The sequence below is a fragment of the Spinacia oleracea genome, chromosome 6, assembly GCF_020520425.1.
Source record: "Spinacia oleracea cultivar Varoflay chromosome 6, BTI_SOV_V1, whole genome shotgun sequence".
Lineage (NCBI taxonomy): Eukaryota > Viridiplantae > Streptophyta > Magnoliopsida > Caryophyllales > Amaranthaceae > Spinacia > Spinacia oleracea.
In genome coordinates, this window is record NC_079492.1 from 40,749,666 (window position 1) to 40,766,811 (window position 17,146).

The 17,146-nt window shown below is 42.1% G+C and overlaps 1 protein-coding gene across 3 annotated transcripts in view; it reads right to left on the reverse strand.

Annotated features, from left to right (window-relative positions):
- Positions 1-16,628, reverse strand: part of LOC110790269 (uncharacterized) — a 30,052-nt gene extending 13,424 nt beyond the window's left edge. Inside the window, exons 1-2 of one of the 3 annotated variants that reach the window (XM_056831515.1) lie at positions 16,327-16,623; positions 1,839-1,920 (exon numbers count right to left, since the gene is read on the reverse strand). In XM_056831515.1, coding sequence (XP_056687493.1) covers positions 1,839-1,920; positions 16,327-16,371 — 127 coding nt within the window. In that variant the 5' untranslated portion in view covers positions 16,372-16,623. Of the gene's footprint in view, positions 1-1,838; positions 1,921-16,326 lie in introns of all 3 variants that reach the window. The other 2 variants (XR_008923405.1, XR_008923400.1) reach the window with 2 other exon arrangements.
- Positions 16,629-17,146: the final 518 nt, after the last annotated feature.

The window sequence follows — 17,146 nt, forward strand, 5'->3', positions numbered from 1 at the left end:
ACATAAATCCTAAAAGAGATAGAAATTGTAAAAGGAATTCTATTCCTATCGCAGTTCGATAAAAGAGTTAACGTATTAATTAAACTCATAACGAACCTAGAGTTCGTAAAGGGCCCAGACGCATTCCGTCGTAAATTGATACGCACCAAATAACTCGGATTAAGTCTCTTAATGAACTCCGTACTCTAGAGTCCAATCTGACAAAGAATTCTGCCAGACCCTATTTTCAACGCCCAGCCCTGGGCGCCGAAATCTTTGACGCCCAGAGCTGGGCGCCGAAAATACCTGGGACGGATTCTTTTCCTAATCCGTTTCGTATTCAAATTCCTGAAAATCTATCTTTCTACGCCACTCTTTCCTATAAATAGACCCCTAAGTTCGACGTGAAAGGAACAACAATGACGAAACACACAATTCATATTCTGAGTATTGACTCCAACCCTTAGCCTAAGCCTCACGCTGCGAAATTGTTCACGCGTTCTGTCGCAATCGATCCATAAATCGAACATAACGTATCCTGTCCCATAATTTGAGATTCGTTAAATAAAAAGGAGAAATAGCAAAGTCAAAGTGGTTAGTTTTCTGAGAACCGTGACGCACCTCTCAAGGGTGCGTCGTAATGTGTCCCTTTTCGATGATTTAATTGCTTTCCTCGCCCCTTTTATGAACTGTTAAACTAACTAAATCTGATTGTTCTATCACGCCTAACAAATATAATGTTTTTGGGAAATTGGATTATCATGCTAGGTCCCTTAATGCTATTTAAATCAGATAATCGCGATCGATCTAGTATTATATGTTGCATATTGCTAAAATCAACTCAGATTAGTTTAATAGTTAACGCATGTCCCTTCAATTATTTATGCTGAGCTAGTAAGGATATCCTGCCTCTGGAGTTATCGACGAGCGAAGTAATCCTCTCGGTAGTTACAGTCCCCCGAACCCTCAATCTCTACCTTGCGGGTGTATGTTGAGAGATCCCCACACCAGGGATCACAAGGGAACCTACGGCCGTCGTGGTCAAACATAATTGCACTCCCTTTATGTCACGATAACCGGGTTTTGTCAGTTTTTCTCATTGTTGTTAAAAACTGAATGGCGACTCCTATATTACTAGTCAATTGGGTGTAAACTCACAGGAAATCCAATTACACTTGATTGAATAAAAAAGAAGCGTCACACCCACGAGGGACGAGGTCATGCATTAGCCTCGTGCTTTTTTGACCCCCTCACAGTGGCGACTCCACTGGGGATAGTGAAGGAAATACTCGTGCTTGTAGGTAATCAAAATAGCCGAAGGGTGAAACGATCCTACCCCGCGTTTATTTCCCCATCAAGTTGGGACGACCTGAAAGTCAGCATATTAATGTGAACGGGCAGAACCGCATAACGAATCTCGGCTCCCTCGGGAGTTGAGACCAAGGATACCTTTTTTTTCGCCAATAGGGGGGTGCATACGCCGCGCATGTTGCCCACTCGGTACTTGTGCAGGTAGTACACCTATCCCGAACCTAATCGCTAGTTCATTAGGTCCCTCTCGCCTGCATGCCCCCTTGGCTTGCACTTGCGGGTTGGCCTCTTGGGCGAAATTCGTTTGTTGAAGACACTACCTCGACCGGGGCATGTGTTGGATCTACGATAGAAGCGGTACCAAACCAGGCGCAAATAACTACCCATAGAAGCCTATCATAAACTACATGACATGTTATTATCGCCTCATGATGAATGTTAGTTATGTGTAGCGAAATATGTGATTGTGTGTGACAAACTATCCTAGAAAACCAACGACCTTAAAAATTTCCCAAACATTCATAGACTAATTTGCCAAAGGGTTATACCGAAATACGTGTTCCGCAAACCCGAATGATCGCCACAAAAATAAGCGACGCTCGGGATGACCTGTAACGAATCCCACAAACGCTGCACAACACGTAAAGGACGTTATTAGGCAAGCACGCAAATCGAAGTCGCATAAACGAAAAGTAGACGCAAACAGAAAACGAGAACCAGCCAGGGACGCATTTTCAACGTCCCTGGCTGGGCGCCGAAATTTCTCACGCCCATAGATGGGCGCTGAAGTTGCTGCCTGGCCTTTTGGTCAGGCACAGCAGCCTCGGTGCCCACGCATGAAGAAAATACGTAGCAAAAAAAAAAACTTTTCGTGAAATTTTTTTGCTACAAGGGCGTATGAAATAGCACTCGATTCTAGAAGCGACTTATAAAAAAATAAATAACTCTTTTTGTCGTTGTTAGGCCTCCTACGACGACAATGCTCGGCATCAAAACCGAACATGCTAATAATTATGAATGTCACATGGGAAAAGTATTCAAAAATAATGTTCAAATGAAGTTTTTTAAGGAAAAATAATGTCCAAATGAAGTTTTTTAAGGAAAAATAATGTTCGAATAAAAAGTAAATCCGAGTCTAGACTAGGCTATGCCAAAGTACAATCTAAATCCTAAGTCTTAGTTGTCTATCCATAGAATCGGTCCTAATGCTTGGTGTCGTTTTGCAAGTCAAAAGGTTAAACCATATTGAGTCTCCCTTCCTAACATTTAAATCAATAAGCACCCATATGTAATTGTCATCCCTTGCTAAGAGTCTACGGGCTCAATACTCTCTCTAACCCATAAAAAGAATATGTTATGTATTTGCAAAATGGAAACGGTCACATTCTGAAAATCATTCTCCCATAGTCGCACAGCCCCCAAAGTGAACCTAAGGTGTCAATACCATTGGCAAAGAAAAAATCAATGGCCTCAAGGCTTATAATCACATTGGGTCACGACTATCATAGTCCTCTCGAGTCACACGCTCCTTGAAATACTACTAAGTACGGACTAAAAGATTTTCCATGAATGCAACATGACCAACCATGAAAATACCCAAATCGGCATACCATAAGGCTACCATTAGGGTAAAGCAATACACACTAAGAGAGAAGCCGCACTAATGATTCTAGTCTTGCAAAAGTAAAAATTCGATCTCCCCAATTAACTACCTTGCCAACATTAAGCAAAATGGCGCATGACAAATGAACACCCAAGGGTTAAAATCTAAAGTGTCAACCAACGAAAGTTATGGTCCAATTAGCCTAAGTCTGAGAGTCGCTTGGTCAAGTATTATAGGGTTACGTCATGTCATTATTTTGAGTCTAGGCCACCTCCTTGTATTCATACACGGGTTATAATCAGAAAGATTAATGAAAGTTTGAGTCTAAATCACAACTTCCGATTAAATCCCAGAAACTGGAATCTGAAAAGAAGCAAAAAATTATTTTCGATGTAATTCGTTCGTTAAAATTCAATAAGGTAAAAACAACATTTTGAATCTACGCTACTTGCACATTTTAAGAAACGACTAAATACGCTTGCAAAGTAAGACAATTTAAAGGTCCACCCTAGGCCTACTAAAATTTAAGGTCCACCCTAGGCCTACTAAAATTAAAGGTCCACTATAGGCCTACCAAACGAGGCTCACTCAGTCTCGCCTCGTGACTCAAAGACCACAACCATCAACCTTTTAGCCCAAATTGATTGAAGGATTTATGTTGGGGAGAAATCCCGAGCAAAAAGAAAAAAAATAGAAAGAGAAAAGGGAGAGCGAAAAGAGCAAGCCATGAAATACTTAAAAAGAAAGAGAAAAGGGAAAGTGAAAAGAGCGAACCATGAAATACTTAGCCCGTACCTCCCAAAGTGCGAAATTTACCCAAGTAAACGAAGGAAAAGAATTAAGTCAACCAATCCAAATCATAAAATGTCTACCCCTTCCAATCCTTATGTTCTTAGACGCCTTCGCTCTGGGGCCCCTGTTCAGCTCATTTAACCCATCCATGTTCTCATTGCCATAACCCAAGAAACCATTACTTCAACTCTTGTTTCTGAACTTGTTATCAACTGCAAACCACGTACGGTTATTGACACGTGCGTCATACCCATCGTTTCCAAAGCCCAAACCTGCTCTTACACCACCATTGGCATAATGACCATATAACTCGTTTGGATACATCCCGTTGATATACCCTTGGGCCGTCCCCATGCTATTCATTGGCCTTGGTTGATGTAATCCTCATGATCGACTAATACCTATACAACCTATCCTATCTCATTTAACCCATCTTTCAAGCCGTCTTGAGTCACAAATAAAAAAGTAGACAAATGAAAAGTACATTCTACGCTTAATAGAAAAATATGTGAATAATAAAAAAAGAAACTTTGCAAAGCGCCTCTAAAGTTAGTCTAAAAAGAAAATGAAGCATTTAGCGCACCAAAAAAGATCCGCCCAGAATTCATTTTTAGCGCCCACAGCTGGGCGCCGAAATCTTTAGCGCCCCAGCCTGGGCGCTGAATCTCTCTGCTTGCTAAAATTTGTCCAGAAGTGCTCGTCATTTTATCCGCACATACACGGAACAATAACGAACACTTGGGGGGGGGTACAACACGTATTCAGACATACGTACCACCAAAAAATACATGTACTCAAAAAAAATATATATAAAACAAATTTTTGGCTTACGGCAAAGCAGTAGATTAAAATAATGATAAACTTCACTTATTCTACCGTTTCAAATAAAATGTTTCCACCTCAGAACATACTTATCGAATTCGGCATTCTAAGAAACCATTTTCTAGGCTAAGAACTACGCAAGACCTGATTCCAAATTAAATTTATTTAAGGCGGATACGTAGGCAATCCATGATTCGGTCCAACCAATATTAAAGCCTATAGAAAAACAAGAATAAAAATAGAAGTCCCTTATTGAAATTTAATTACTTGCAATCCAAGTCGAAAGAAAAATTTAAGTCAAAGAAAGAATCCAAGTCGTCAAGATGCCAAAATGAGCACACATCGAAAAATAATAAAGGGCACGTACCCTTGCCAGAAGGAGCACTCACACTCCTAGGCACTTAGCCAAGACTCAAAAGACCGCTTTGCCTCAATTGAATGGGAGCTAGCACAAGCGTCCATGACCTCTAAAATACTCGACTTGACCCTCCCTAAAGCGAACTAACTCACTTAAAGACCTTCTTTCACCACTAGACATAGCCGTTCGCTTAAAGACCTTCTTTCACCACTAAGACACAGTCATAATCGCCAACGAGTAGTAAAGGCAGTAAGCTCGCAATAAAGAGGATTGTTCTACGGCATCGGCCCATCGTTCCTTCGACCTCAGGGCACCCGTTCATGGTAATTCAAATGCTTGCTAATCCCCTTTGAAAAGAAAAGAAACAGACATTGTCAATAGGACTTGGCACTTAACCAAGGCTCACCCTACTCAGACATGTATCACGGGCATCTAAAATCGAAATCTAAAAGCATCATTAATGGAAAGACATAATAGCAACTAGGGGCTAAAAAATTGAAATGAAAGAGCTAGGGAAAGAACTAAGTATACCTTGACCTTTTGTGCAGACATACACCAAGTAAATCTAAGTCAATTTGAAAACGGTTTATATTCCCGCAATTCTGGAAAAGATGGCCCTAAAAGCCTAAAGCATATGCCAAACGGGCACAAGTAATATCTTGACGCCTGCACCCTGGCTTCCAGTAAATCCTTAGACAGCATTCCAAAAATCGTAACAGTATTTTTATTCACTCATGTAATCCTGTACGAACCCTTCTATAAGTCAACTTACTTAGGACACCTCGGATTGTACACAGTAGGACTCGGATTTCAAATAATTTTCAAAGACTTCTTCGAACACAATAAAGTGTCGTTGGTTTAAGCTAAGTATGTGTTTATCTTGATGTTGCAAGTGAGTCAAAAAGATTTCTAAATATGATTATGGGTAAAGAAAGGCACCTAGATTTTGGTCAAGGCACACTTCAACATGTGACTACCTTGACCATGGCAAATGTCGCACAATACGACATTTACAAGAGAAGTAGCAAATTACTACTCGAACGTACCTCGCACTAAACGAGTCTGGTTCAAACTATTCATGATCCATGTCACCATGAATGCATTAAAACGTATGCCCAGCATTATAGCACCAAGCCAATCCCGTAGCTACAATTGGGGGCTTGAGAAAAACACTCTAAAAATGCTCGAAATGACGATTTTATCGCAAATTCTCGACGCTAATGCTATATATACATCATAGGGGCACAATCCTAAGCTTTAATCGTGTAAAACGAACCTTAGAATGGCTACGACCCCTCCCAAATTCTAAAGCACTACTTAGAATATATAAAGTCACCCCACTAACAAGAGTAACTGAAAATCGCGAGTCACCAAGACTCCGATCAAACCACTGCACATAAAGCTCGCCCTATAAAGCGCCCGTTACACAGTCTACATCGTTCCAAAGCAAAAGCGAAAGAAAAAATCAAGGATAAGAACTGTCAAAATATACCCAGAAATCATTTTCAACGCCCAGAGCTGGGCGCCGATATCTTTAACGCCCCAGCCTGGGCGCTGATTCTTTCTGCTAGCCAAGTTTTGCCCAGATATAAAAGTAAGAAAGAAACACCTATGAATCCTCGCACCGAACGAAGTAATAAGCCGTGCAAACCCACGCAGAAGGTGCTACACTTGTTCGAGCACCTGAACAAGGCGTGATGAAGTACTCCAATGCAAAAAATAATAATCATATCCCAACACCTGGAGGAATGTTCTAAGACACGCCGTTAGGCCACACAAGCCTACGTCGCACCATAAAGTTTAACCATCCCACAGTACAAGTCTAAAAAAGAGAGTAAGGCATACTGCACTAATGCGGGCACGACCAAAGAGTATGTGTAAAAGAGGCAAAGACTACTTATCGCCCAAATGCAAGCCACACGACTTCTACATTAAGGATTAAAGGTAGCAAAATATTACCTACCACGAAAGGGATAGCTCGCACCTACACGAGCGGAACCCCAGGGCATCTTTCTCGAAAGAACCTACAAAAATCGTACGCCAAAAGGAAGCATCCCAACATGCATACTTGGGGGCTCCAAGCTACGAAACAACCATAGCAAAAAAAAAAAAAATCTCGAAGCAAATGTTTGAACAATCGAAAGGGCACGATGTTTGAGCCCACCTCGTGAATAGGCCTGAACCCTACTAAGCTTCTAAGCAAACTATTCGAAATCAGTCATTGCTCAAAAAAAATGATTCAAGCAAACTGATTAATGGAACCGCACACAATGGCCATTCTATGAACGCTCGTTCGCACATAAATATCATCATTCTAAGTATCAAACATTCACGAACGCGTTCAAAAGAAAAGTATACAAACAACAAGAGCGGTCAAAGTCTGACGCCTCAAGGTATGTTCCTCGGGCCATATAGACTCGCCCAACTATCGCAATAACTGTACGCCTTAAGAGCAACAGTTCCTTAAAATAATCACCCCAAAGCGACGGGCACCGTAGTCCACCAATCGGCTACGGCTTCTCGAGAAAATCATCACGTTCTAAGATAAAGAAAAAACAAAAGAAAAGAGAATACATGGAACTTCCAAGTGAAATAAACGAATGAACAAGAGGCCAACTGTGTCATCAAAAGACCAGCCCAAACAACACTTTCAACGCCCCACCTGGGCGTGAATTATTTCAACGCCCAGGCCTGGGCGCCGAAAATGAACCCAGGCTCAAAAAAGGCCCTAACTTCTATTGGGCCCTGCCGCATCCATTCAACTCGAAAATTGCCGATTTCCTTACTGAAAGTCGCATCTCACGACTTTGTCAAGAGTAGCACACCACTACAAAGATCGCTCGCACTTACGAGCACGATCCCAAACACGATCAAGGACATTACAGAATGCGTATCCCCAAGGAACCTCTTTGAAAAGAAATGACTGTCAAGCACGAATGCTTGGGGGCTCGAAAGAAAATATATATTATGCAAAGTAAAAACAATATTCCCAGACTACGTTGTACGAAGTCCCGTGTTTGGATGTCTCAAAAAATAAAACCGGTTTACGACCTCAAGACAAAGGTCGCCGTTGATGCTTATACATAGTCCCCTAATCAAGGACCCAGGTAGTGGCAAAACTGAGCCGTAAAGACTAGCTCAAAACCATGAAAGATGATGACCACAAGACAATGGTCCGTCTAAGTACGTTGTCAACCCACATTCAGGTTACAACTAAACCCGATCATCCCTCGAAAGAATTCTCTCTTGCGAGAATGAATACAAAAAGAAATTCTCAAAGAAATCACAAGAACAAATGAAATAGGGACTTGCCCACCTCGATCGGGCAAGATCGCGCCGCGAACCACGCAAGTTCCAAATTAAGGAAAAAACGAATTCAGGGATGTCCACCCTTAGCGGACAGGGCTCGCCCACCTTCAGCTGGCGGGGTCTGCGTCACTAGCCGCGCAGATCCTCAGTTTTCGAAAAATAGAATCTTCAAAAGAACAAGATGAAACAGGTTCGCCATCTTTAGCCGGCGGGGTCTACGTCACAAGCCGCGTAGGTCCTTATTTTCAAATTTCAAAAACAAGATTTGTCCACTTTTTCGGACGGGGCGTCCACCCTTAGCGGACAGGCTCGCCATCTTTAGCCGGCGGGGTCTACGTCACAAGCCGCGTAGGCCCTTATTTTCAAATTTCAAAAACAAGATTCGTCCACTTTTTCGGACGGGGCGTCCACCCTTAGCGGACAGGCTCGCCATCTTTAGCCGGCGGGGTCTACGTCACAAGCCGCGTAGGTCCTTATTTTCAAATTTCAAAAACAAGATTCGTCCACTTTTTCGGACGGGGCGTCCACCGTTAGCGGAAAGGCTCGCCATCTTTAGCCGGCGGGGTCTGCGTCACAAGACGCGCAGGTCCTTAGTCGCTGCAGCGATAACTTTTTCTGGTTTTTCCTTTTCCAAAAATTAAAAGGATTGGTTTTCCGTTTTTTCCAAAAAAGAGTGATGTGCTGGATTTTCCTTCGTTTTATATCCTGTAAAAACAAGGGGGTTTTCTCGTTTGGCTAGCCCTGAAAATGAGAATCTTTAAAAACATTTTTACCTCGTGGTTGGGCTTGGCCAGGCCCAATTACACTTTATAGCTTTGATTTCGAAAACATCTGTAGCTACTCCCAATGACAAGTGAGGGAGTTTCTACACTTCTTTAGATCCTTCCAATGACAAAGTGAGGAAGTTTCTATACTATCCGTTGACAAATCCCAATGACACGTGAGGGATATGTCGACACTTCAAGTGATGACCCTTAAGTCAAATGTTATCACTCGGGGGCTCGTGAGACCCTCGCCAAAACAGGTCACCATGGCTTGTGTGACGCACTCCGTCTAATACTTTGACCATCGTCTTACTCCAAGACTCAGTCAAAGTGGGGGCTAACTTTAGACACCTACTTTTGTCCCCATTCCCGAAAGGGAAGGTTCGATGATGAGAACATAAATCTCCACTTGACAACGCATCTCCTATAAAATAACGAATCTCAATTCCCCTTTTCATTTCACCCGAAACCTGCTATTTATGGAAACCTGCTAAAAATAGTAACTGCCGTAAAGGGTAGTTGCTAAAAGTAGTAAGAATAAAAAGATAGAAACCTGTCAGAATTAGGTGTTGCACTCCAACATAAATCCTAAAAGAGATAGAAATTGTAAAAGGAATTTTATTCCTATCGCAGTTCGATAAAAGAGTTATCGTATTAATTAAACTCATAACGAACCTAGAGTTCGTAAAGGGCCCAGACGCATTCCGTCGTAAATTGATACGCACCAAATAACTCGGATTAAGTCTCTTAATGAACTCCGTACTCTAGAGTCCAATCTGACAAAGAATTCTGCCAGACCCTATTTTCAACGCCCAGCCCTGGGCGCCGAAATCTTTGACGCCCAGAGCTGGGCGCCGAAAATACCTGGGACGGATTCTTTTCCTAATCCGTTTCGTATTCAAATTCCTGAAAATCTATCTTTCTACGCCACTCTTTCCTATAAATAGACCCCTAAGTTCGACGTGAAAGGAACAACAATGACGAAACACACAATTCATATTCTGAGTATTGACTCCAACCCTTAGCCTAAGCCTCACGCTGCAAAATTGTTCACGCGTTCTGTCGCAATCGATCCATAAATCGAACAGAACGTATCCTGTCCCATAATTTGAGATTCGTTAAATAAAAAGGAGAAATAGCAAAGTCAAAGTGGTTAGTTTTCTGAGAACCGTGACGCACCTCTCAAGGGTACATCGTAATGTGTCCCTTTTCGATGATTTAATTGCTTTCCTCGCCCTTTTTATGAACTGTTAAACTAACTAAATCTGATTGTTCTATCACGCCTAACAAATATAATATTTTTGGGAAATTGGATTATCATGCTAGGTCCCTTAATGCTATTTAAATCAGATAATCGCGATCGATCTAGTATTATATGTTGCATATTGCTAAAATCAACTCAGATTAGTTTAATAGTTAACGCATGTCCCTTCAATTATTTATGCTGAGCTAGTAAGGATATCCTGCCTCTGGAGTTATCGACGAGCGAAATACTCCTCTCGGTCGTTACAGTCCCCCGAACCCTCAATCTCTACCTTGCGGGTGTATGTTGAGAGATCCCCACACCAGGGATCACAAGGGAACCTACGGCCGTCGTGGTCAAACATAATTGCACTCCCTTTATGTCACGATAACGGGTTTTGTCAGTTTTTCTCAGTGTTGTTAAAAACTGAATGGCGACTCCTATATTACTAGTCAATTGGGTGTAAACTCACAGGAAATCCAATTACACTTGATTGAATAAAAAAAGAAGCGTCACACCCACGAGGGACGAGGTCATGCATTAGCCTCGTGCTTTTTCGACCCCCTCACAAGAAGCCACACCTCCTAAGTCATGGAGCCAAGGTCGCTCCAAGAGGAGGTTGAAAGTGGGCTTGATGTCGATTATTTGAAACTTCGTGGTGCATGCCACATGCCCGGTTTGTATGGTAAGGTTGAGTTTTTCCCAACACAGGCCTTCGGGAGTTATCATAAGCTCGTACCCCTTGCGTGGAGGTTTGGAAGTCATCGTTTCCTAGCCCCAAGCAATGGGCGGTTCGCAATGGGAAAACATTAACCGCCGAACCGTTATCTACGAGCGCTAGGGGGATGTTTTGTCCTTTGCATCCAACTACTAGATATAGGGCTTTATTGTGAGCACCCCCCTCTTTGGGCAAGTCTTTGTCAGTGAAAACTATGGCCTTTTCTCCGGCATCTCTCATGATGTGGTTAACCAATGAGTCAGGTGTGATATCTGTAGGTACTGAGATGAGGTCGAGTGAGCGAATAAGCTTTTCGCGATGTTCCTTTGAAGTACACATGAGATCCCAGATGGTAATTTCGGCTTTGGTTCTTTTTAGTTGTTTCAAGAGAGGATTTTCAATGACTTCTGCGACGGTGGCGTGCCGTTCATCCTCAGGAGTTTGCCTAACTGGGATATCGTCCATAGGAGGTGGGCGAATATCCGGTTGGTATATCCTTCCGGATCGGGTGAGGTTGTCGACCTCGGGCTCCTGAGGGGTGGTGTCAATGTGAGCATACCCGGGCCAAGTTTCAGTAAAGAGGTCCTGGCCCGACACTTGAGATAGGTAAATATCTTCAGCATCATCATCCCACACACCGCACACTTCTCTCTCGATTCGGTCCATAGGGACCACAGCGAGTGGTGCACCTTGAGGCGTAATGTACACCGTAGGGTCGAAGTTCTCATTTTCTGGTTGGTCGAGAGAGATGTGACAAGAGCCAAGTGGGCTCTTGTTGTTGTTGGGTTTGCCAACGTTAGGGAGAGGTATCACTTCATCCTCTATCATGTCCTGGATTGTATTTTTTAGGTTCCAGCAGTTTTCGGTGTCATGCCCATTTCCTTGATGGAACTTGCAATAAGTACCTTCGACCCAATATTTGCTCTTGACAGGAGGGTCACGGGTGGGGCTTATAGGTCTCAACTTTCCTTGATTGGTTAGTCTTTCGAAGGCTTGCACCAAAGTCGACCCGGGTGGGGCAAACTTTCGGTCTCGGACCCATCTTCCAAGGCTTCTTCGGGCGGGAGTCTCCTCTACGGCATGGACTTCTTGGGCTTGGGATGTGTTTCCCCTGTTGTAGGTGTTGCTTTTGTATGCAGGTTTACTTTGTATTGTTTTTGCGAGATCATCCTCGATCTTTATTCCCACATCATAAACTCTTTTGAAAGTGTCAAGTCCCAGGTACCTAAGGTGTTGTTTGTAAGCCGGGTCCTGGTTGTCAATGAATTTTTGGACCAATTCTGTTTCGGGAGGCCTATTGATTAGTTGGGTCGCCTGGTCCCTCCATCTTGCAAAGTAGGTTGTGAAACCCTCATTTTTCTTTTGGAAGAGAACTTCCAGCTCGCGCATGGTGACTTGAAAATCCATGTTCGACGAGTATTGCTTGATGAACACATTGACAAAGTCTTCCCAAGTGGGGAAGAGCTTAGGGTCCTGGTGATAGTACCATTTGAGCGACACAGGTTCCAAGGACAAAGGAAAGGCAGGTAAATACATGGACTTGTCCACGCCTTTCAAGTTCATGGCATTCACAAAGCTCAATAGATGATCACGGGGATTGTCCGTGGCTTTAAACTTTGGTAAGTCAGATGAACTAAACTTTTCTGGTAGTTTTCCAGGAAAAGGTTCAGGATCGAGGGAGAAGTACTTGCTCCCCATGGTTTGCAGTAGGACCATTTTTTCAATCCTCTTCTCGTTATCGAGGTCATTTTTGGCTGGTGCAGCCGCTAAGGCTTCGTTTTCCATTTTCAGTTGGCCCATGAGTTGGGTCATTTGAGCCATCTGGTCTCGCAATTCTTCGATGGACATGTTTGAGGGTGCGAATCGAGGTTGGGGAAGCGGAGATCCTTGAAATGAGGGATGACGGACGGAGCTTGGAGTCACTAAACCTGGTGTTGGCGATGTATCTTCGAGACGTACTAACCTTTGATTTCCCGATCGGCACCAAGTGGCAGGACCAGTCCTATGCATAAGATAAGCTAAAGTTTAGGCCCCAAAGTTTCAAGCATTACTTAGTCTAGACTTTGACTCTCTCTATTGGTTTTTCGCTCTTTCTTTTGTTGGTACACTTTTAGTTCTTTCTTTTGGTCATTCTTTGGATTTTCGAAACACTTGCCCATGTGACATTCATAGTTATTAGCATGTTCGGTTTTGGTGCCGAGCATTGTCGTCGTAGGAGGCCTAACAACGACACAAAGAGTTATTTATTTATTTATTTTTAAGTCGCTTCTAGAATAGAGTGCTTCTTCTTACGCTCTCGTAGCAAAAAAAAATTTACGAACGTTTTTTTTGTGCTACGTATTTTCCTTTTGCGCGGGCACCGAGGCTGCTGCGCCTGACCAGAAGGCCAAGCAGCAACTTCAGCGCCCAGCGTAGGGCGTGAGAAATTCTGGCGCCCAGCCAGGGGCGTTGAAAATGCGTCCCTGGCTGGTTCTCGTTTTCTGTTTGTGTCTACTTTTGTTTATGCGACTTTGGTTTCGCGTGCTTGCCTAATAACGTCCTTTACGCGTCGTGCAGCGTTTGTGGGATTCGTTACAGGCCGTCCCGAGCGTCGCTTATTTTTGTGGAGATCGTTCGGGTTTGCGGAACACGTATTTCGATATAATTCTTTGGCAAATTGGTTTATGAATGTTTGGGCAATTTTTTAAGGTCGTTGGTTTGCTAACATTGTTTGTCACACACAATCACATATTTCGCTGCACATAACTAACATTCCATCATGAGGCAATAATAATATGTCATGTAGTTTATGATAGGCTTCTATGGGTAGTTATTTGCGCCTGGCTTGGTACCGCTTCTATCGCAGATCCAACACATGCCCCGGTCGAGGTAGTGTCTTCAACAGACGAATTTCGCCCAAGAGGCCAATCACGATGTAAGCCAAGGGGGCATGCACCAATGAGAGGGACCTAATGGGCGAGCGATTGGGTTTGGGACGGGTGTACTACTAGCGAAAGTGCCGAGTGGACAACATTCGAAGCGTATGCACCCCCCGGTTGGCGATGGGTATCCTTAGTCCCAACTCCCGAGATGAAACACCAAGGGAGCCAAGATTTGTTATGCGGTTCTGTCTGTTCACATTAATATGCTGATTTTCAGGTCGTCCCAACTTGATGGGGAAATAAACGCGGGGTAGGATCGTTTCACCCTTTGGCTATTTTGATTACCTACAAGCACGAGTATTTCCTTCACTATCCCCAGTGGAGTCGCTACTGTGAGGGGGTCGAAAAAGCACGAGGCTAATGCGTGACCTCGTCCCTCGTGGGTGTGACGTTTCTTTTTGTCAAATCAAGTGTAATTGGATTTCTTGTGAGTTTACACCCAATTGACTAGTAATATAGGAGTCGCCATTCAGTTTTTAACGACAATGAGAAAAACTGACAAAACCCGGTTATCGTGACATAAAGGGAGTGCAATTATGTTTGACCACGACGGCCGTAGGTTCCCTTGTGATCCCTGGTGTGGGGATCTCTCAACATACACCCGCAAGGTAGAGATTGAGGGTTCGGGGGACTGTAACTACCGAGAGGAGTACTCTCTCTTCGATAACTCCAGAGGCAGGATATCCTTACTAGCTCAGCATAAATAATTGAAGGGACATGTGTTAACTATTAAACTAATCTGAGTTGATTTTAACAATATGCAACATATAGTACTAGATCGAGCACGATTATCTGATTTAGATTGTTTTAAGGGACCTAGCATGATAATCCAATTTCCCAAAAATATCATATTTATTAGGCGTGATCGAACAATCAGATTTAGTTAGTTTAACAGTTCGTAAAAGGGCGAGGAAAGCAATTAAATCATAGAAAAGGGACACATTACGACGCACCCTTGAGAGGTGCGTCACGGTTCTCAGAAAACTAACCACTTTGACTTTGCTATTTCTCCTTTTATTTAACGAATCTCAAATTATGGGACAGGATACGTTCTGTTCGATTTATGTATCGATTGCGACAGAACGCGTGATCAGTTTTGCAGCGTGAGGCTTAGGCTTAGGGGTTTAGAGTCAATACTCAGAATAATAATTGTGTGTTCTTTTTTCACGTCGAACTTTGGAAAGATAGAATTGTAGAGCTCTAACCCACGAGGAATTAGGAAAGAATACGTCCCAGGTAATTTCAGCGCCCAGGCCTGGGCGCCGAAGATTTCGGCGCCCAGAGCCAGGCGTTGAAAATAGGATCTGGGCTGTTTTCTTAGTCAGATTCGGATTCCTAGAATCCGGAGTGTTTGAGACTTAATCGAGTCTTTTAGTGCGTATTAACCTTGTGACGGAATGCGTCTGGGCCCGTTACGAACTCTAGGCTCGTTAGGATTTTAATTAATACGTGACTCTTATTTTCGAATCATATTAGAATAGGATTCTCTCATAATCTCTATCTCATTTAGGATTTATGTTGGAGTGCCACTCCTAATTCTGACAGGTTTCTATCTTTGATGACTTGCCACTTTTAACAACTACCCATTACGGCAGTTACTATTTTTAGCAGGTTTCCATAAATAGCAGGTTTCTATAAATAGCAGGTTTCGGGTGAAATGAAAAGGGGAATTGAGATTCGTTATTTTATAGGAGATGTGTTGTCAAGTGGAGATTTATGTTTTCATCATCGAACCTTCCCTTTCGGGAATGGGAACAAAAGTAGGTGTCTAAAGATAGATGTTGATAAAAGGGGTTCATTGAATTGGGGTTCTAATTCTAAGCCTAGGAAAAAATTTGCTGATTTCGCAAGAATTGCGAGGATTATTTCTAGTGGAAAAAATAAATTAACCATAGAATTTTTGGATGAATTCGAACAATGTGATCCCTATAATCATAAATTTTGATCATTAAAGCTAAAAGAACAAATTTTATAAGGTAATTCCGAGGTGAAATTTGGGATTTTTGAGGAGATGGGTATGATTTATTTTGTGATCTTTGATCTGGGTTTTGTTCCTTTTGTGAAATCTGGGATTTTTAGGAGATTGGTATGAATTATTTGGTGATTTCTGATCTGGGTTTTGTGAATTTTTGAATTTTTGAGGAGATGGGTATGAACTGTTTTGTGATTTTTGATCTGGGTTTTGATTAATTTGTGAATTTGGAGTGTTTTTGGGAGGTTGGATTTTGATGGGTAAGCAAGAAACAACTATGAAAAGAGAATATGAAATGGGATGATCAAAAGAAAGAGGAGGTTTACCAAATGCAAAAACCAAGAGTTTGAAATTAGCAAGTCAAGCAATGAAGAATGCAGTAAAGCCATAAAAATGAATAGAAGTGAGATTTAGTGGCAAAATTAGGAAGAGTGAGATAACTGGAAGTATTGGCACTAATCTTGTGAAACCCTTTGGAGTAATCTTGCCTATAACATAACAGTAACTCAATGACACAAATATTGATAACCATACCTTTCCTAAGTTTTTCAACTCATCTTGTGCTAATTCTACTATCATTGCTTCCAGAACTGTTGTGTCTGATTGATTTAGGTATCGGCCGGATAAATGTTGTTGTTGTCGTCGTTGTAATATCCCCTTTTTTCGCTCATCAGATCGATTTTGCTCCTCTTGAAGAATTTAGAAGTAGTGATTTTCAATGGAGTTGACAAAATATTGTGGTTGGTGTTTGATTATCTACGGAGTAGAACTTTAGACTAAAGAGTCAAAGAGTGGGTTTAGGCCAAAGTGGTTAGAAGGTGCTGGGAAATAGAATAACAACCACATTTTGTCTACTTTAGCAAAAAGTTATAGGGCGTTCTTCAATTGTCAATTGTGTTTTCTTCTTAATGTTGTTTTTTGACTTGAACAAGGACAGAGCATTGGAAGTTACTTGGATTGTTTCCTTTTGTGGTTTTCACGTGAGAAATTGTCTGGCCAAGGTGAGTTTGTTGCGTCGACAAATTAATAGTCGTACTATATTCATTTTGTACACTATTTATGGATCACATGATGGCATATTACAGGTGTAATTTTTTTAAGTAGCAATTTAATATAATCCTAAATCTCACGCTGTAATCGTAGTTTTAAGACTAGCAATCAGCTTTATTCTGGCTTACAATTCGACTTTTGATTGGGATCATATCATGAACTATTACTTTCACTTAAGATTTTGATATCATGTAAAAAGAAAATAACAATAATAAAGAGAGTAGGGGTTTAAGTCTTTAACTTCACATTAGATGTATAGCTTTGCATCTCCTTTTCTTATGTCATTAGAAACTAAAAGAGATGA